Source organism: Drosophila kikkawai, chromosome 3L, assembly GCF_030179895.1.
Source record: "Drosophila kikkawai strain 14028-0561.14 chromosome 3L, DkikHiC1v2, whole genome shotgun sequence".
NCBI lineage: Eukaryota > Metazoa > Arthropoda > Insecta > Diptera > Drosophilidae > Drosophila > Drosophila kikkawai.
In genome coordinates, this window is record NC_091730.1 from 14,492,734 (window position 1) to 14,514,070 (window position 21,337).

A 21,337-nucleotide genomic window follows, 5' to 3' on the forward strand; every position below is an offset into this window, starting at 1 on the left:
CTCCTAATCTAATTTCACCATTTGAAAAGGACATCAAGGATTCAGTTAAGCCGAATTCACCGCCAGCTCTCTCCTGTCGCGCTGCGCAGGTGACGCCGTCTACATTGTTTTGGCCAGCTCGTATTGCTGTAGTTATCCTATCGTTGTTGCTTTTATTTCTGTTTTGTTGCTGTCCTTTAGGGGGCGGCCAGGCCCGAAATTGAATTGCGTTAATACGCTTATGGCATATACGATTATGGAGAATGGACCAAAGGATATAGCCAGCGGTTGCTGCGGCTCTGTAATAAATGGCCGAAATAAAAATGCATATGAAAATCTATGATAAAACAAGAACGATAAATCGAACTTTACGAATCCAACAATACCTTTTGCTAAGAAGATTATAGAATATCTATCAGAATTTGATTTCAATGCGCCGAATATTGATTAAATCAAATTGTATGCCACTTTAGGCTCACATAATTAATTGTATTAAATAATTCCATTGTTTTAATTCCCCCAAAGGTTCATAAGTTATTTATAATGAAAAGCCATATTTATTATGAGCTTGTGATGAGGTTTGTTCGCTTTACAAATCAATTATTTAAAGTACTATCAATGCGTGGTTTAATTATTTGATTTGCAAATTATTATGAAAGTTAGTTCCAGGTAAATATATTCAAAAATAACAATGCTTTTCTTGTTAAATTTTAGGATTTTTGTGTATCAAAAACAGAGGCACTGCAAAATCCTTAGTATATTTTCCAGGAAATCTGTGGCAGTTGTAATAAAAGCATTTATGGTTATGCCTTCGTCGTATACTTACCATACACCTGCGCGAATAAACCAAATCCTTGTACACTTCAAACACTGACGAGTACAGGGTATGCCACATAGGCATCAAATTGAGATTAAGTGCAGGGCAGGACACTTGGGACTGCCTGGTGTTTATATACACATATATATTTTGTACAGGATACGTATGTATACATAGCATAGGTGGGAGTACATAAATGCATGAACATGAAGGTAAATTTCGGAACGGGACTTCCCTGGGAATCGAGCCTCATACAACATTTATGTGTGTGCCAACATGGCTGTAATTGTTATGTTGGGCTTATGGAATTTACTGGGTACACTCGCTTTTTTGTTTATTCTGTTTATTGAGTGCCAGCGATGATTCTGCTGCTGCTTCTGCTGCTGCTGCATGTATTTTTCCGCCAGAGCAACTGACTGCTGGAAGTTATAATCCGGCAAGCATCCCCCTTTTCCAGCTTCTTTACCAAAGCCGACTTTTATACTTTCCTCAATTACTGTTCTCTTATTTTCTATTCGAGATTTTAAATTCTTACCTAGCATTTGGCCTAAGCCAAATGAATCCGACCTGCTCATTGTCGTTGTCCTTGGCAAAATTGCATTATTATGTATTAGTTCCTCGAGTTTGCCCCCCAAATTCAGTGCCAGGCAAGGGACCTGCTACATCTTCGAGTAGAGCCTGAGCTGCCAGGTCCTTTGACATTTTCTTAATACACTAAAAGCCAACGTCATAGTTCAAAGTCGGAGCGGCACTTAGGCCACGGCAGATGCAGTTGTAGCAGCCGCCAGTCCTTCGTCCTCCCACCTTCCGTTTTACTCTTCAATATACACTGGGCGAAAAAAAATGTAATTTAATAAATACCTAAAAGATGCATCAAAATATTTTCTTTTATTTTTTAGATTTTTATCGATCATTCTTTTTAAATCATAAGAGATTTTGGTAATCCTATTTTTTTCAAAGAATTTCATATATGAACTTATCAAAAAGTTGTCCAAGATAATATTTGCAGTGTAGATGCCTTCCTTCTTCTATCAACTGTGCAAGAACGTATTTTTTCTTATAATATTTCCACTTTGATTCAATTTCTTAATACCTTTAAGTTAACATCCGCTTTGGCAGGCACTTCCTTTAGAGAGGAGTGAGAGCGAGCCAGATAGACTTCCTGCAGGAGAGAAAAGAGTACTTTGGCATTATCCTTGCAATCAGCGCAACTGTAAATCACACACACACACACACTTATAGAGAACTGTAGCTCTGCAGTCGAGCGAGAACTATTAGAATAGTTGACAGAGAGGGAGAAAGACACACACTAAAAATGGCATCGGGAAATGATGCTCGCTCGGTTTGGCCGGGGCATCCTTTTGTATTATGGATGTGGCCGTAACACGCTAGCAAACACAGCACACGCAGGACACACTTTTCGCCATCACCGCCATCATCCTGTTCCCGGGGATCCGTCTCCTGGCAGGACGCAGTGTCGTCCGCTTCGTCGCCACACTGACGGATATTCCGGTGCTTGTGTCAAACGCTTGTCATTTTACCCAGTCACAGTTATACAGTTACAGTTACAGTCGCCAGGACCTCATCCTTATACACCCCCCTTGCAAACACCCACACACACACACACACACTGCTCTGTGCTGCTGTGTCCCCCTTTTATCGGCTTAAAATGCGAAAATTGCAAATAAATACGCTAAAGTTTTTCTACGTCTTCGACAAGGAGCACTTCGTCCTGCTGCCTTGGCTGCTAAATTATTTACTTGGTTTTTATTTGACGTTAAACGCTCGGGACTTCAGTTTCGATTGTCGAAGTGTGCATTGTATGCACTGAGAGAAAAGCAGGGGAGAGATTTTTGCGGAAATATAAGCTTAAGAAATATATATTTTAGATTTGTGAATACAATCTTAACGTTAATACTACCTTATCTCAAAAGTCCCTATCTCAATCCTTCTTATTCCTTCCTCCATATCACAATTCCTGCTGAGAGAGCTCTTAAAATTCCCAAGTACAAATTCTGTGACTTGTTAACAAGCAAAACTTAAAGACAAAATGTGCTGCTGAGGCTTTGTCCAAGTCTTCACGGAAAATATCCTTATGTATGTACTCTGTCTCGTCTCCATTTATGAGGATTAAATATATTAATATATATTTAATATTTCCATCCACTTACCTCCACTTCTTCCAGTGCTTGCTTATATCTGCAGATACTCGCACAGAAAGATGCGTGCGAGATACAATTTCGATCGTTAGCTCAATGGCTCGTGCCATTTGCCAACGTGCAAATCCTTCTAAATCAGGCCCGCCTTTGCCTTCGCCTCTGCGTAGTTGTAGTTGGCCATGTTCATTTCGTGTACGCGCCACGAGTGCTGTCCAAATAATAGCTGGCATCCATCCATCCATCCATCCATCCAGCCAGAGATTGCAGATGAAGGAAGTCTGGGCAGGATCCAGGACTCCATGGCGGGTCCACTTCCAATTCCGTAGCTTGTTTGACGTTGTGTTGAGTGGCAATGGAATTGATGTTTTGGGGCGGCGTCTGGGGGTTAGATGTTAGCCAGTTTGTTATCGATAAATATTCATTCAGACGGTGATTGCCGGGAAAGGTCCCCACTCCCAACAAAAGGAAGATCTCTGTCTGCCTCCCGAGCAGGAATCTCCCTTCTGTTACCCCGGGCAAACTTTAGCACTTCGAACCCCTTTTCACCTCACCCAAAAGAGTAAAAAAGAGAGTTCCAGTTTTGAGGCGCGGCATGTGTCAGCATTTGACACATTTCATTTAAATTTGTTTCTTGTTTCCCCTTTTCCAGCTTTCCCAGCTTTCCCAGCTTTGTCTGCTGCTGCCGCCTCTCCTGCCCATTGTCCATTCAAATGTGAAAAACATATCGGGTTTGCATTCAATTTTCTCTCCGCCGTTTAGTTTTTTTTTTCACTTTTTTGGGTCGATTTCCCAGCCACGTGCGAAGGGAGGAGGCTGGATGGGATGCTCCGGGGTGAAATGGGTTGGGATGAGCTGAGCCAGAGCGGAGGGAGTGCTAAGTAAACACAGCAGGAAGCTGTTGGCAAGGGGTTAAGGCGATATAATTAGTTACTTTGTGTCCTTGCGGTCGGCCAGGCTCCCAGTTACTCCCCAGTCCCATTACCACTCCCAGTCTCAGTCCCAGTCCCATGTCCACTTGTGTGTCTGGGAGGCGGATTTGCAGTAGTTTGGCGCGTGCCTTGGTCCAACGAATGCCCGGATTCCAAAACGGAATGGAGTTTCCAGGAGTGGAAGGAGCACGAGCAGGAGCCGTGTCTGTCCGACTGCCTCGGTCCGAGTATTTGTATTGGTTGAGTGTATTTGCTTATGCTCTCTACGGTCTGTAGGGTTAATTGAATTTGCTTTTGAGGTTCCTTTTTATCAGCCCAAACACCCTGTTTTGGGCAAGGTGGCGGGTTAAGTTTCTTGAATTTTTAGACCACATACTGGCACTCGTATGCCGAGGAATACAACTGATTTATAAATATTCATGAATTGAACCCCTAAATCGATTTTCCGTATGTAAAGCAGAAAATATTGATAGCAGAGGGTTCTTTTGGATTTCTGTAAAATTGTGAAAATAAAGTTTGGTTTTACATTTTTCCAAGATGAATTTATGTTTCATTAATAATTCTAGGTGATTGCTAAAAGGATCGTCAAGGATTATCAAGGGCTAACTAAAGTCGTGTTGCTAAATAGCAAACAATTAAATCTAAGAGTCTTAAATTAAGTTTATATAAAGCAGATTTTTTAATGCTACAAAAAAGTATATTTATACCTTCTAATATTATCTACAAAAAAACGTTTTTTTTTGTAACAAAAGTATTAATTAAAATTAATTGGTTGCGTTCATATCAATTGTGTTTATATTTTAATTAATTGGTTTTAATATTTACTTAATTTCTAAACCAATAAACTGTTTTTCTGTCCTATAAATAATTTTTTTACATTTTCTGGCTATTAAAAGTATATTTTCCCTCCTCTTTAAGAGTAAACTGCCTGCATATATTTAAATAATTAAAATATTACAATATTTGTAATCAATTTACTCACTCAAAAAGAGTCATCGGTACACTTTGTTAAGTCAACCAATTTCCATTAACCGACAGCAAAAAAATTAAACTATCGTAAATGCAGTTAAGCTAGAGTCGCAACAAAAACAAAACTATAGTACAACTGTGATATTATTCCACTTTTGGTTTCGACTTTTCCCGGTTCCGTGCCAAAAAAAAAAAGTTTTTAATTTGCTTTCATAGCCTTTTCAGCTTTTTGGTTAGGTTATATATATTTTTTTTCTCGGCTATATGTATACAATTTTGTGGCAAATTAAATACATACTTCTGTGGACTATACAGTTATAGTGAATAATAATAAGTCTAACCAAATAACAACATTATAAAGAGACTATTTGAATTTACTTTTATTATTTATTGAATTTACTAAGTCAAAATATCTTAAAAACACTTTTAAAATATATTTAAAACATCTCAAAACAGCTTAAACTTAATACAATATAAGTTCCCATTTTTAACATTTAATATTCCCTTTACAGAATTGAAAATAATTCTTTACCATAAATGTACTTTAAAGATTAGCATATCCTGGTATTTTCTAAATAAAAAAGCGTTGATTTTCCCTTCCTATAATCTTGTCCGCAACTGTATATGTGGCACACCTCGCTGAGAGTCTGGGCGCAGCAAAGTATGCAACGCAAATTTCGGGGTCGCGCTTTGCGTGCCACATTTAAAGCTTTATAAGCGGTCACAGCTGCTCGCCTTTAACGCGGTGTGTGTGTGTGGGTGTGTGTGTGCTGATGTGCGAGTGTGCGGGTATCAGGGTAGGTATATAGTGGCTTTCGCAGTTGCTGAGCACACGCTCTGTGCCAAAAATTGCGTCGGCTTAGCGGTTTACGGTCTTAACAGTCAATCAAGAACATGATTAGATAAGTTTATTTAAATATATATTTAAATGATAATGGAAGAATGTGAAAAGACTAACAAAAACAGCTTTATACAGTATAGAAACATAAAAAATAAAATATAATAATTTATTATATATATTAAGTTCTTTTTTTTAAATATTTAAAAGAAAAACAAGACCCAGTAAGTCAAAGATTAAGTAAATATACCATATTGGGTTCTAAAAATTATATTCATTCAGAAAAACTAATTTTATGTCAAGTATTTATCATTTCACATTGAAAAACTTCGCCCTTATGAAGCTGTCTGGGCTTCAAGTGAACTCATGTCTGGCTCTTTTGTTGGGGGAATTCATAGCCGAATCTCTAGGAAGAACCCCTTTTGTCTTTCGAGTCACAGAAAAGGCGAAAGTTTTTCCTTCAATTTAGTTAATTAGCAGGCTCACATGGTCCCTGGTCCCCGTTTCTCCACATTTCCATCACGAACTGCTTATCGTATTATCATCTGTAGCTGCAGCCGTCTCTGTGGGCCATTTAAGTTATACTTTTTTGTGAAAGTTTTCCTCACGCCCACTGCTCCACAATTTTATTTCAATTTTTAGCCTGGGCTTCTTTTTATTTTTGTCAAGACGGAGACTCCTTTCGCCTTATCAAATAGTGTAAGCAAGTTCCAGCAGCACATAAGGAAGCTGTCGTATCCTGCTGGTCCGGCAGTCCTGCAGTACTGGGTCCTTGGGCAGTGCTGGTCATATTTTAGCAGATAGGCAAAACATTAAGCGGATTAGTTTTGCTGGCAGGAAAAGCAAGAAAAGCAGGAAAAGCAGGCGAGACAGCGGTTCAGGTGGGTCAGGCCATTAGTTTGTGTGTCCTCACAAGGATACACACAGGGATACACAGGGATACAGGAATACACAGGGATACAGGGGACACAGGGCAGATGGCGGAGTTCGAGCTAGTTATAAATTGTTGGCTATTAGTTAAATGAACTTGCCGCTTACTTGCTTGAGCACGGCTTTGGTCATTTCAGTTAGCAACCACTAAGCCACTGAAAGAGGCCAACTCAAATAGATTTGCATTTAAATGTTTCCTAAGAACTTAAAGCTTATGAAAGGTGAATGATTTCTCAACAGAGCCAAGGAGATAAATTGAAATCAGCAGAAGGAGAGGACAACAAGGAAAAGGATTATGGTCGTTTTAGTAGTTTTGTTCAACAAGTGCGTCTAATGAGGAAGCTCTTCAATGGCCACAATCCGAATTTAAGAATATATTTGGCTTATGGTTTGTTTTGTTATTTCATGCAATATTTGTTATTTAGGAAAATCGAGCTTATTTTTATATATTTTTTGGAACGTTTTGCTAGCTTTCTGTACTATAGTTGTATTTATGATGGGAACTTTAAACTGAATACTACTTTTTTCTGTTTTTATATATTTTTTATGTGATTATATTATGTTTTATATCATCTATTTTTAAAATAACATTTGCCCATCAGCATTTATTGTACATACAAAAAATTCTTTTGTATACATAACACTCGTGCAATGCTTATTTTATTTGATTGTTAAATTCCTATTGAAAGCTACAGGAAATAGTGTTTTCATAAAATAAAATGTAAGACTTTTAGGTATTATTTTTAAATTTGAAAATACAAACTAAACAAAAACTGGATAATTTAAAACAGTTTCCCTGTTGTTGCTGATCGGGAATTACTATATATATTTTTTCTTCTAGAATTTAAAAATAAATTATTAAGAGAGGATAAAGTGCTTCAAACATTTCCACTTTATATATAATTTCTACACTATTCTTGGCTTGCTGAACTGAATATCATTTAATTTATTAACTTAATATTTGGACTGCTCCTCCCCTTAACTTCTGTTAGTTTTCCAATATTATCTCAACATTTTCCTCCAGCCAAAAGAAATAAAGTTTATCTGCCAGAAATTGTGTCAATGTAAATGCAAATTGATTATGAACTGGACCAGAATGTCGATTTGCATAATCCGAATCGATAATGAGTGTGGATTGTTTGGCTGATAACTGGGCGGGTGTGAGGGGTAGTGGGTATGTGTTCTGGCAGGACTTGGAATCGGTGGCAATCGAATCCAGCTATATTGACAATTTTAGCCGCATTTTCATGACAATTAGAGTTCATTCAAAATTCAGGCGACCTAATTTCCCCTGTCAAACTGCTCGCTCGATGGCTTCATTGCCTTTTTTAAGCCAACCGCAGCTGGCAGTTAACTTTTCCGCACAGATAGAAGCCATTTTGTGGGTATATGTCAAAGTTATTTTCACCCTCTTGATTTTTCCTTCTTTTCGGTTTGTTTATTTATGAAACTCAATTTCTGGTTCTCCAGGTGCAGGGCAGGGATTAAGGCCCACACACGCAGTTAAATGAGATTAATAATAATTTAATTAAAACTCGTGGGCTTAATGCATTTCGCTTGTAACGGACTTCAATGGGAGAGACTCGGCCGAAGCCAGAGTCAGAATGATGCTCTCGGCCTTTCTCTGGCTTTTATAAATATTTTTGTGCTTTTTTGTTTCTGAAATGAAATTTAATTAAGTTTTGCACTTATCGTTTTTACACATCGCACACACACACACACACACAAGGGGGGCGAATGGGGGGAAAACCCTTTTGAACTACGGCCGAGTGCCACATTTGAATGCAAGTGCCACGCCCACCCATTGACCCACGTTAACCAACGCCCACAAATATTTTTACGCCAAGTGAGCCCACGTTTTTTTTTTCACTCTTTCAGCAATTTTTAACTCGGAATGTTTTGCTTTCGGTTTCCTTTTATTTTGAATCAATTAATTGACTTTACCTTTGTGTCCGGCAGCTGGTGCTGTTACATACATATCTCTATATATAAAATGTACATACATATAGAGCAAAAAAATATATCAATGTACAAACAAATGTATTTAAAGCAATGGGCTTGCCAATAAAAAGGTATTCTTTCTTTGTAAAGTTACATATTCATTGGATACGAAAATAAATATTTGTAGGAGCAATAAATAAATATTAATAAATATAATCTGTTTCTATAATTATGAAAACAGTAAACTTCTTATTAAAAATCATATTTTTAAACCATTATAATTATATAACGTAAAATTAAATCTATAATAAATTCTAAAAGAATATACAAAAATCGAATAATTCATTTAAAAGCCAAGACACTTACACCAAAGATATTTTTTAAATAAATTAAATCAAAAAAAACATCAACTTATTAAAAACATCAACTTATTAAAATTTAATTCGATAAATACGATTGTATTTAGAAGGAATCGTAGTTATTGAAACCTAGAGTTCTCATTTAAACAAATTTAAAGTGTTTTCAAAATTTCAAAGAATTTATTAAAAACTCTAAGTGCATTTATTCCACCCTGGAAAAACTGAATTTTCTTAGCCAAATTTTCGCCGAATTGCCGCGAACCAATTTACTTACACAGGTGAAACAAAAATGTTTTATTTGAAGCCTTGCTAGGAAAAACTTTCGTTTGCCGTTGCAATTTTCCTTTATTTTTCACTAGTGCTCTGAAGGTCATTTTTGGGGCAAAGCCAAGGGAAATGGGTAAAATCTGCTTTAACCAGCAACACTAAAAATCCCACCGCATTTGGATTTGGATTTAATTGAAAATGTTGATTTTCCCCCGCCGTCGTTGTTCTCGTTGATGTTTTTGTTATTTCTTTTATTGTGGCTCAGTTATTTATAATGAACTGAAAATATTTGTGTAATCCTTTTGTTGTTTTTGTCGCTTTTTGGCATAATATTAATTGCATAATTTAATTTAAAAGCAATTCATTACATCCACCAACTAGTTATTTGTTGTTGCCTTCGATTTCAGCGCGTTATATTTTTAATCCCTTTCATTAATTTGCATCCGAAATGACGAGGTGGAAAATGGAAAAAACTTAGTATGCAACAATCACCGCCAAGATAATAGTAAAGAGCTGCAACTAAAATTTAAATTAAATGTATTACAAAGTTGTTGTGATAAAATTTAAACAATAAATGTATATTTTTAATATTTAATAATTATTTTAATTTTAATATTTAATAAAGATGTTTTTCTAAAACCAAAAAAAAATTTACCATTTGTGATATAAGGAATTTGTTCTTGTCTGCTTTTTTTTTATTATAAATAAATACCTATAATTGTTTTGTCTTTAGAAAATAGTTTAAAAATTATTTTTGATATAAAATTTCTTCTTATATTCTCATACAAAATAAATGCTGAAAACCAAAATTTAACCATATACAAATTTTGGTTTTCAGCATTTATTTTTTATAGCATTGCTCAGAATTAAGCTTATAATAGTAGTCAAAACCTGGCATCACTGTCACTCGTACTGCTTATGCGTTCACTCAATTTTGCTCTCACTCATTCTGGCTCTCTGGTAATGCGCTCAAAAACGATCATGCGCAGTCGAGCGTGCGAGCAGGACAAACATAGAGGCGCCCCACACAAAAACATAAAGCCGCTCGTATGATGTGAAAGCAGAAGCGAAAGAGAAGAATAAAAATGCGCAGCAACAAAAATAATAGCTAAACCCGCTCTTAGGTTGAGTGGAAAAGGCCAGATTCTAACGGAAAGCAAGCGGAAAATAGCGGGCAGCGCGAATTATTAATTTTTATTTACATTTACTACATTTTCAGATTTGTTTTAATTAATAACTTTGAAACTTAGTAAATAGAATTATTTCCATTCTCATTAGTACATATGTTTGTACATATGTATCTCCTGTTAGTTATTCTTTTTGTTTGGCCAAAATTGATCAATTCCCAACGATCAAAATGCTAAATGCTTGGGGTTTAGCTTTATTATTTCTAAAGCCAGCTCTTTCTGCTCACCACTGATTCGGTCAGTGCGAGAAAGAGACGTAATGTGTGAGAGCTATAGAAACTGCCGATCTGCCGCTCTCGAGTGAAAACTCACGGCGTGAGGGAAATTGTGCTCACTTTTATTTCTTTTCTGTGCTCTCTGACTAACGCTTCTCTCTGCCCGATTCGGATTTTACACAATTTTACTTACCGAGTGCGAATTCTACCCATTGCTACAATTCACACTTTACGTTAACCGCTAAATGTGCTCAATTGTGCTCACTCTTGCTTCCTCTCTCTTTTCGTGTGCTCAACCGTGTTCACTCTTGTTCTCTCTCTTCGTAAAAACCTATAAATACGAGTGAAACGGCGCATTCGAAAAAAAAAATTCTTCAAAAAATCAGCGAAGGCGGTTGTGTCGCGGATAAATAACAGGAATCAGGAAAAATTAAGTGTACGCTCGCCAGTGAATAATATTGTAATCCGGGTTCCGGAAGCAAGATCTATCAGTTCTCGGTGTGTTGACATAAAGCTAACTAAAGCAGAGTAAAGCCGCTGAATATCCGCAAATATCCAAATCCGAATTAAAGCAATTGGCAATTGGCAGTTGGCGAATTGCATATGCAAATATAAAAAGTGTGCGAACGAAGAAAAGGAGGCGAGAAACCAGCGGAGAAGTGTGAATAAGGAACACATAAAAAAAAGAATAAAACAAAAAATCGTGTAATAACAGTACGAATTCCGAATTCCGATTCCGATCAACGGCAGAAAAACGTGAGCTTCCCTTAATTTTTTGAGTTTTCCCAACGGTGTTTTGTGTTTGATTAACAACAAATTAAGCATAATTAAAGCGTTCTCTTCTACCTACCTCTCTCACTCTTTCTCTCTGTTTCTCCTATTCTCTGTATTTTCTGTGTATTTTACCCCAACCGGCAAAAAGCCGTCGCGTGTTGCTGTCTGTCTGTGTTCGTGCTTGTGCGAGGGTGTGAGAGTGAATGTGTGTGTGTGTGTGTATTGTATACAGCTTTTTTACACTTTGTGCGAAAAGAGGAACGAAATAAGTCGAGAATCCAGAATCTCCAGAGCAGCAGCCGCCAACAACAATAACAACATCCACTCAAATTGATTTTTGTTCTCCTGTCCTCCGCTCTCCTTCCGCTGCATCCCTTCTCCTTCTCCCCCGCCTCCTTTGCTCTCCACCGTTGCTATTCTTATTCTTATTCGCCTTGTCGCGTTCTCGCTCTGTTGTTTTGCTGTTCTTTGTTGTTATTGCTGATTCCCTTTGTGCGCCTGCATTCGTGCTGTGATACCCTGTAACTGAAACTTTGAAACGGTCTGATAAGGCCTAGTGCCACCCTTATCTCACCTATGGCCAAAACCCCGAATTGGGGGTATAAACGGTTGGCGTTTTACGCGCATTTCCTTAACGAGGTCTGGATTTTGCAGTTGCCCCCTCCGCCCGAAAACCAGTCCGACATGCTCTCTATACCCTGGGCACGAAAAAAGGTTGAAAGAAGAAAAAACGCGTCTCTGTTTTACGCGCGTCTTTCTCGCTCTCGCAAACTCTCTGAGCGCAAGTCGCTCTTTACGCTCAATTGTTCAATTGCCAGACAAACTGGCTCTGAGTGCACTGGTGTTCGTGTGTGTGTGTGTGGCGTCGCAGTGTTGCAAAGCGCTGTCCAGTTGGATTTATAATTTCTAATTGGGCAAAGCCCGCGTTTTTCATTGTCTCCTTTGGCCACCGCTCTGCTTTGTTGTTTCGCATATTCTCCATTCTCCAGTCTCCGACCGGCTTATAAGAATCCATTCTTGGCAGCCCTTTTTCCTTATGCGCATTTTCGGCGCTGTGTTTAATCACTTCCGCTTCGTCAAACGAAAAAAAAGGCGTTGCCATTGCTCCTTTTCGCCATATATTCGCACCCACAACTTTATATATACATAAATATAAGTCTTATCAGAGACCCTACCAAGGCAACAAATTCATCCCGAGCAATAAAAGGAAAAATATAATAATAAGAGAAAAAGGAAACTTTTTGCAGCTTTTTTCCGCACTTCCCCATTGTTATTGTTGCTGCCTGCAGCTGGGGAAACTCAACAGTGATTACTTTTCGCTCGCTGCACTCGAAGACGGATTTGAATCCGCCGCTGTTCTACACGGAAATAAAAATCGTGGTCCATTTTCCAAATATCTAGAATAAAAAATGTTTTATTATAAGATTTGAACGTAGAATTGGTTTTTATAACAAAAAAGGTGTAGAGTTTAGTTTAATTTTAACGTTATTTTCCCAGTGCAGCTTCCCTGAAAACCCTACTCGCTCCTCCCCTTTTCCCATTTATTATTGTTGGGGAATATCATTTACTATATTTACGAATGCGGCGGTGGGAGATGCTTTGGGAGTTCAGCTCAGTTGTAATTATTCCGTTCGATTATTCATAGCCGCCAATTAGTGCTGAATTAATTGCATTACACGGAATCAGCTGAGCTATTACTCAACAGAAATCCAACTTGATCATATACATTTTCTGCGAGAATTTCATTTTCATTTCAATTAATGGAGAAATGCGAAACTTGAAAGTAAAAGTTATATCATCTAGATTAAATTAGCAAATGTATATAAAAAGTTACTAATTAAATTAGCACGAATTAAGTTGATGTCGGCAATGATCGGATGAAAAGTAACTGACACATGAAAAGGTTTTTATAACTCTTACTTTTGTTACTGAGCTAAAAGTAAATTGGGTTTGACAGTTGACACACAAATTTTTTAATCTTGTTTATTGGTAAACTTAAATTTTTAATTCCAATTTGTATATTCTATATCTAAAAAATGCATAATTAAACCAGAAAAAACGCAGTATAAATAATGGAGCCACTAATTATATATTATTATTAATTATACTATATACTATTCATTTGCTCTATTGCTCTACTTATAACACTTAATTAACCATATCTTTTTATGACTAACCAGATCGTATATTTGACTTGACTAACGATGAAGTAAATGTATACAACATTAAGGTTTGAGGTTCAGGTATTGTTCAGAATGTGCGTCAAATATAATGAATAACAGATTGATTTGTGATTATACGACTTTTGAAATCGATCAGTAAGGGACTAAGGCTATACTCAAAGACCAATCAATGGTGGTGTCAGTTGTAGGTTTAATATTGGTCCTTAAATAAATAAAGTTTTGCATCAGAATGAACTACTTTGAAGATAAAATAAGAAATAAATAAATTACTACAATAATTTTAATAAAATCCTGTAAGCAGTCAAGAATGACTTACTCCTAAAGTTATATTTCTTATAGATTTTAACAACAGAAAACAGTTTAAAAATAGATTTCTTTAGATTTGTGAAATGAAAGTATTTCCCATTTCCCCGACTTAATCTTAGCCAATTTCTCTGATTTTGATCTCGACTTTAGCTGTACGGCTTTTCGCTTTTATTCTGTTTGCTTGTTGGCTTAATTTTCCTCTTAGGCCTGTGTATTTGCACCTCCTATGCAATCTGCACTTTTTTTTTCGCACTCGTCAACGTCATCACCGCGTTTACGTTGCTTTCTTTGTTGTGTGCATTTTCCTTGCCATTTTCCATTTACTTTGCTCGGTCGCTTCGTTCGTTTCGTTGCGTTGCGTTTCGTTTCTTTTCGTTTCTTTCGTTCTGCTGCGTTGGATTTCAACCTGTCAGGCGGGCGCCAGGGGGGCGGTGGGTGGTGTATATCCACGTGTGTGTGTGTGTGAGTGCACTGCAGCAGATTGAGGCCTGTACTTTGTTGCACTTTCTTGCCTTTTGCATTTGCCTTTGGCTCTGCCTCGACTTTGCCTTTGCTTTGCCCGCCTGCATTTTCTAACTGGTTGGTCTAGGACCCATCGTCGCTAAGTCGTCGCCATCGCTGCCAGTCTGCTTCTGCTTCTGCCTCTGCTTGGGCTGTTGCAGTCTGTAGTATGTAGTCTGTAGTCTGTAGTCTCTAGCCCGTAGACTGTAGACTGTAGGCCGTTGACTGCATTGAGTGGCGTCGCCTTCCAAGCCCCTGCAACGCCCATCCACCCCCTTGTGTCCCGCCTTTTATCGTTGACCCTGCGCGCCACTTATTGCTGCATTTCTCTTTGCCGGCATCTTCTCCTGCTTTTGGTGGTGCTCATAGCTGGTGGTAATGGTATGATGATGATGGTAGAGCTGCCAGTGGTGCCACAGTAGGCATTGCATTTCTTTTGGCTTCGAAGCCCCACCAGAGCCAAGTACTCAACCCGTTTTAGTGGTGGTGGTGATGTGACAGTGGGTCCTCCATGCGAGGACAGGGTGTAGCCATAGAGGTTTTTCTAAACGAAATCGTTTTTAAAGGGTTTTACGGAAAGTTTCCAGGCTTTCTTCACTATTATCTATTTTTGGCAAAGTCTTTTTATATATTTATATTTAGAAATCTTTAGCTCTTGATATTAATATTTTTAAATTTATTTAACACTTCATATGCAGAAATGACATCTAAATCTGTTACTTTAAAGAGAATATCATTTAAAGCCTCACAATCTCATTAATCCTGGTAATAAATCATTCTTCGAGAGTTCCAAATGAATGCATATCCATTATATTGATTGTTTTTTTAACCATAAGGATTTTCCTCCCTGGATGTGTATTTGTGGCTTCTTATATCGAGCTTCTACTGTTGGTTAGAAGTGGGCATAGGCTCTTTCTGTAAGGGCTTTTGGCTGGTGGTGCTGCTGCTACCTTGCCACTTAACCGCTTTTCCGTCTTTTGTCTTTTGACACTCTCCCCAAAAGGAGGAGGAGGAGCAGGAGGACTGGGGCGTGTAGGAGCAACCACCTGACCTGCCAGCCAATTGCCGTATGCCACCAAATGTCATTTAACCCACCCGCTGTCGCAGCCACCCACTCGAGCGGCACACTCTTGTCCGTCCGTCCGTCTGTCCGCTCTCTTGGCTGGTGAAATATGCAAGGCAAATGTAATCATTATTGATTTTGTGGTCTCACTGGAACTGAGAACTGAACCGGGCTGCCTGGTGCCTGCTGGTAGGAGGAGGAAGGACAGGGGGCAGACTGGGCATTCGCACACATTAGTATGTTAGATTATCCAAGTCGTTGCTGCTGAGGCTGCTTAAATATGCAAAACGTTGACGATCCTTGGGGTTGGAGGTAGATATAGAGGCATGAATGGGGGTGCTTAAGGAGACCAAGGACCCGTCACACACACATTAGAAATTTAACAGGTTAATGTCCAAAGTCGTAAACGAGACCATTTATTTATGGCCACATTCTGACTCCGTCGGGTTCTCCTAATTTTCATAAAATATATGAGGCTACCCCGCTACTCCGCTACCCTGTTACCCAGGACTTGCACACTCGAGCGTGTGCGTGTCGTGAACATAAAAATCTGTAAAACAGACGCTTGCCTTGAGAGACCTTGAAGGGCTTTGATAATGACTGCTGCCTCTCCTCTTTAACCACCCCATGCCCAAGCACATGCCCATCTCATCCTCGTCCTCGTACTCGTCCCAAACCCATCCCCGTTCGCACCCCCTTTGTGCCAGCATAAGCTTTATGTTGTTGAGCTCCTTTTGGGGGTTGGAGAAGAGCTCGTTTCTTTTTTCGGGCCAGCTGTCAGATTTGTCAAAGGAGTGAAGGACTCGAGCGACTTGGGGCAGCTTATATGGCAGGAAGTTACTGTGGCGGCGGCGGCGGCGGCAACTCAGGAGTACAGGAAATGCATGAGGTTTCTTCGGGGAGGCAAAAGAAAAAACGTATCTGGATTTGTTGGGAATGTATCTATCAATCTTCATAATTGCAAGCGAAGGGTAAAAGCTCTAGAAAATGCAAGTATTTTTCACTGGTACGCCGTCACTCTGCAAATGGCAAATACTTTTCGAATTTCCAGCAGTACAGCCATTATTCAGGAAAGAAAAACAACTAAGCGAGCTTGAGGGAAAACTTTCTGTCAATCTTCCAAATTGATAATAAAAAATGTATCTCAAGCAGCAAGGTTGATTCACTTATTCCATGTTTGTGGCAGTTGGAAAAGTATATTTCTACATAAAATGAAAGCTTTTATCAGGCTCAAACAACATGTCAAAATTCCTGAAGTACAAACATTATTCCAGCACTAAAGTTGAAATTGTCTTGCAAATTCCCATAAATTGATTATGAAAAAGTGTCTTGAAAACAGAAACTATTCCATGACATCCCGGATACATTTTCCCCTCTGGCTTGTTCTTTTTTGATTTTATTTCTTGGCAGTTAAGGAAGTATTTATCAATTCAAAATGATATCTGGTCAATCTACAAAATATGCGCAATCGTTTCAGTTCAACCAGTTTGATTTGCATCTCGAAATGTATCTGCAGTCGGGAAAACCAGTTGGGTTGGCACACATTAAGACCGAAAATAGCTGAGATTTCATCAATGCTGCTGTTACTGCTGACAGTTGCGAAAATGTATTTGCAAAGTTGGCCAAATTGCATCTCGGCCTGGAGAAATGCAACTGCAGCAGAGCAAATCAGACAGTCGGCAGCAGGCAATCGTTTGCGCTAATCAAAAACGCATCCGGAGACACGGACCATCATCCATCCGCTCCTCCATTTCTTCTCTGTTGCCATGCTCCATCTCCGATCCATCCAGGCAGTTGTCCATCTACTCAATCAGTGGCACGACCATTTCTAGGAATTTTGTAAGCCCAACATAGTAGCAGCACCACCAGCTGTCTTTCGATGCTGTTGTTGCTAATTACCACACAACCAAATAGCAAGCCGCAAAAAGGCAACGCAACAGCAGCGGCAAACTGCAATAAACATTGATTTTTCCAAAGACGTCGAAGCGGCTTTACCACTTGGTGTCGTTTACCGATTTGGTGTCGTTGATGGGCCATATTTGGCAGAAGCGAAAAACGCTCAAGATTTTTCATTCCCAAGAAATGGCAAAAAAGCCCAATTTGTCCGAGTCCAACCACAATGCTTATTAAATCTGGCAAACCATCCGGTTGTGACACTATCGACAAGATATCGCAAATAAATCGTTTCGGTCTATGTGTGGCTTAATAACAATATAACGATGATATAAATAATAATATGCGTAACGCGCATTTGAATTGACATTATCAATTTTATTTATTTGATATTGGTATTATTCTTTCGAAGTACTTTTGTAATAATACTTTTAAAAACCACTTTAAATAGATCTTATAATATTATCGAATATTGTCAAAATACTTTGCTTATAATTCAAGACAGCTTTATTTACCAAGTGAGTGAGGTAATCCAAGGAATGTAGAAAAAATCAACCGTTTTATTTCCGTTGTTCCAGTTTTTTTCCACCTGACACACCACCTGGCGTTAGTTGCATCTTTACTTTATATCTCGAATCTCGAATCTCTCATGCCAAATGTCAACGTATCAATTCCGTTCGCACATCCCCCGTGCGAAACAATGTGTATCTGAGAGATACACTGATAGGCAACAAATCTTCGGGCACGTCAGCAAATTAAACAATTCTAAACGGGTCGACATCGGCAGAGACTTCGACCTGTTTATGCAAATCAGACGAGAGGCCGAGAATATCTTGTTCGCAAATTCCTATACAAAAAGTTGATCAAAAATATACAAAAGCGCGAAAAAAAATTAAATAAAATAAATGATGAAAACATTTTTATTGAGTTAAACTGCCTGCAATGTGTGGGCTGGCCTATAAATGTTTTCAACGAAGAGAACCCGAGAAAAGAGGAGAATAATAAGGAGGGGGATACGCGGTGAGTTGAGGTGGAGGGAGGGCCTTTTCAATTGCGGGGCGTACAAGATTATTAAGGCAATTTGATGATTAATACTTGTAGTTCGTAATAATGGAAGCGTATCGAGGATGGTGGGAGATCGGGCTGGATTTTTCTTACCGGTGATTTTATTTATTAGCTTTTATATTTTTGATGTTATTGATAACACTGATAAAATTAGGTTTAAGATTATCATTTATTTTAGAAATTTGGCCAAAGATTTAAAATAATTCGTTTATGCTTTCAAAATAAATTTTCTTCATGAATGCTACCAAAGATAGCTTAAGCTATTTTCCTTGTCAAATATTTTCCGTATTTGTTGACGCTTTTTTGCTTTTTCTAAAAAGGCAATAAACCCTAAGTAACTTTTAATCAATGACTGAGTAGATAAATTTAAAATAGTTGTATAAATGAAATTTGTACTCTAAACGTGTGTATTTTTAGATGTTCTGCTACACTCTTTCACTTTATTTGCACTTTTACCTTTTTCTTATTTGGCAAATGATGCTTTGCTTGATTTTGTGTAAACATTTTGTTCGCCAATTAATTATTTAAACGTGACGCATCGCTGAAAAAGTAATAGAGAGGGCTTTGTTTTACTCTCTGGCGGTGTCTGTGGAAATGCTCTCCAGCCCGGAGCTTGATAAACAATTATGATGGCTCTCTAAAAACGCCTTCTGTTTCTGTTTATTTGGTTTTAAATGTTTTTCTGTTTTTCGCTGTTGCTTTTTCGCTTTTGATCAAGTAAACTAAATGTGTTGTGTGTGTATGTGTGTGCCTTAGTTGTTGGTTTTGGTTTTGTTTATGTGTCGGCATTTTCATTCATAGTCAGTTGGACGGACGGACAGACAGTTTTAGATGATAAATCTTTTTATGCGAAAGGCAGCACGCGCTATTTTTTATATACTCACGCTGTATTTCAGTATCTGTATCTGTACTGTACAGCTGAGCCAAAGCTGGGTGTGTGTGTGCCCCGTGTGTGCGTTATAGCATTATCATTAGCTCTTGGGATTTTGCTCTCTGCCTCGGAATTGGACTCTCAGGCAAGTTCATTAACTTTTCGGATTGTGCGCGGGGGCAACAATTTGTCAAAAATTCTGTCAGACATGCGATTTTTTAATTATTATTTTATATAGCCCCGATTTATGTGCACATTCATTTCATTCGTTCATATTTTGTTTATTTCTCTTTGCCCATTCCCATCCCAAGCTGACCCACATGCGTTGTGTGTGAGTTGTGAGCATTTCTCCTCCATAATTCTCTATTTATGCTTGACATGCGAGAGCTGCCAAATAAAAGTTTGCCCAAGCAATTAAGAAGCCCCAGACAAAGTTGTGTCCGGTTTTAATTTTTGGAGTTGTCTTTGATTAGCTGCTGCTGCTGCTGCTGCTGGCCCACTTGACCAAATGGATGGACATACTAACTGAATAACTGACTAAGAGACTTGCTGACTGACTGACTGACTGACTGACTGACTAGCTACCTGCTGAGCTGGTTTACTTTAGTTTTTAACATCTGTGTGTTTAGGGGTTACCGGTACCAGTTCCGTTTCGTGGTCGCCCCAAAGTGACGTCAAATTGTTTTGAACCAGAAGAGGTGAGGCTTAGTTAACCATCTGAATATGAGACAACAGCGGATTATGCCATTAATCGTATTATAATCATGCGAATACTGGTGGGAAAATGCATATAGCCTGTCTTAGGGGTCCGGTTCAAGGGTGTCCAAACTAGCGGTCCTATAAAATTAGCATAGAAATGAACCGGATCCGCACAGCGAATTCACCTGTCTAATATTCGTAGTTTCCTTGATTGAAGAAGATTAAATCAATAATATTATTTGAAATAGAACTGGGAAAACAACGATAGGACAACTGATAGTTCATGGCTATTTATATTGAGTTTCAGAATTATTTTAAATAATTAAAACACAAGTTGTCGTCTTTATAAAATAATTTTCCTTTTACTATAACATGACTTTATCATCTCTTGATATACCATAGTTCATTGGCTAATGGTTTTTATCAAATTTAAAGTAATTTTGGTCCTAATATACGCACTGTCTTGTATTGCGCTGGGAGTAATTTTCCGTTTCCTGGCCTAATCTAAACATTGAAAATGTGTTTTCCAACAGCTGGTCGTTCGGTCGGTCGGTCGGTCTTCCGAAGCAAAGTAACCCAACGAACCGCATGAGAAAAATTCCAATAAATTCGTCTTTTAGCGGCCAAGTTTGTTTATCTTTCAGATACTTTCCGTAGCTCATTTAGTTTTCCTTCAACTACAACTACAATTTATTCACTTCGCCTTAGTTGCTAGTGAATTGGAAGTTTGTGCTTCAGTGCATTTCATATGCAAATGTTTCCGGTGGAGGAGATTCTGATTTATTTATTTAAATACACATAGATGTTATATGTATTTCTACTTGCCTTTAAACACATATTTACTATATTTTCTGTTTTCTCTCTCGTTTCAGGTACGTGTCCCGTCCATACATTAAATATTCTTAAATTGTTGTGCCAACGAATTTTGAAAAACATCATCTCTCGTGTCGTGTAAGATTTTTGCCCCGGCCATAAAACGTCTGGCTGGGAATAGATTTCTCGGAATGAACTGCTTTCCAGTAGCACAGATGTTTTAGTAATTACGGCATTCATCAGTCTAGTTGGCTAGCAAGTGCTTTAGCCATCAACAGATTGGGATTAATCATGGGAAAATAATGGTTATTGGATTGGACATGGAGATAAACGACTAGGGATTACCTTAATAGAGGCAGCATGTGATAATGGGCATGGATAATAGGATCCTACTCGAAGGAATTTTAATTATATCCGGAAACTGATAAGATTTCCCCATTCCAGATAGTGTGTATTTCATTTTACACATTTCTTTTCTGGGCTAGTAAGGTTTACTGAACTTTTGGCCAAATCAATTGGGCAATTTTGGCGCAACAAAGTCGGGGCGTATAATGATAATAATATTTGAACAATCAGGTT

General features: G+C 38.2%; 2 protein-coding genes across 29 annotated transcripts in view; one reads left to right on the plus strand and one right to left on the minus strand.

Annotated features, from left to right (window-relative positions):
* Window positions 1-1,693: 1,693 nt before the first annotated feature.
* Window positions 1,694-6,321, minus strand: LOC108075175 (uncharacterized). Of its 5 annotated transcripts, none has more exons than XM_070285951.1 (5): window positions 6,178-6,320; window positions 3,887-4,377; window positions 3,507-3,807; window positions 2,968-3,333; window positions 1,724-1,958 (listed from the first exon to the last, which is right to left on the minus strand). In XM_070285951.1, the coding sequence occupies exons 3-5, from the start codon at window positions 3,659-3,661 to the stop codon at window positions 1,925-1,927; spliced, it is 555 nt and encodes a 184-aa protein (XP_070142052.1). In that variant the 5' UTR covers window positions 3,662-3,807; window positions 3,887-4,377; window positions 6,178-6,320; the 3' UTR covers window positions 1,724-1,924. The 5 variants fall into 5 exon arrangements, 3 of the variants coding, with proteins under 3 accessions (XP_070142052.1, XP_041631298.1, XP_070142053.1); XM_070285952.1 differs by having other exon boundaries at window positions 1,761-1,831; window positions 1,890-1,958; window positions 3,507-4,377; window positions 6,178-6,321; XM_041775364.2 differs by having other exon boundaries at window positions 3,507-4,377.
* A 4,623-nt stretch (window positions 6,322-10,944) lies between these two features.
* mub (poly(rC)-binding protein mub) overlaps window positions 10,945-21,337 on the plus strand; it is a 53,629-nt gene continuing 43,236 nt past the window's right edge. For 12 of the 24 annotated variants that reach the window (XM_041775390.1, XM_070285887.1, XM_070285888.1 and 9 more), the window contains exon 1: window positions 10,946-11,346. The gene's annotated coding sequence lies outside the window, so the exon portion shown is untranslated. Of the gene's footprint in view, window positions 11,347-21,337 lie in introns of all 24 variants that reach the window. The other 12 variants (XM_041775384.2, XM_041775387.2, XM_041775388.2 and 9 more) reach the window with 3 other exon arrangements.

What these genes read in the sequence shown, in the direction of transcription:
- LOC108075175 (XM_070285951.1), bottom strand. Translation starts at nt 3,661, where the DNA reads ATGGACAATGGGCAGGAGAGGCGGCAGCAGCAGACAAAGCTGGGAAAG. An exon ending in TCTCTTTTTTACTCTTTTGG is followed by an intron (nt 3,334 to 3,506) that starts GTGAGGTGAAAA and finishes TCTAACCCCCAG; the next exon opens with ACGCCGCCCCAAAACATCAA. An exon ending in AAGCACTGGAAGAAGTGGAG is followed by an intron (nt 1,959 to 2,967) that starts GTAAGTGGATGG and finishes TCTCTCCTGCAG; the next exon opens with GAAGTCTATCTGGCTCGCTC.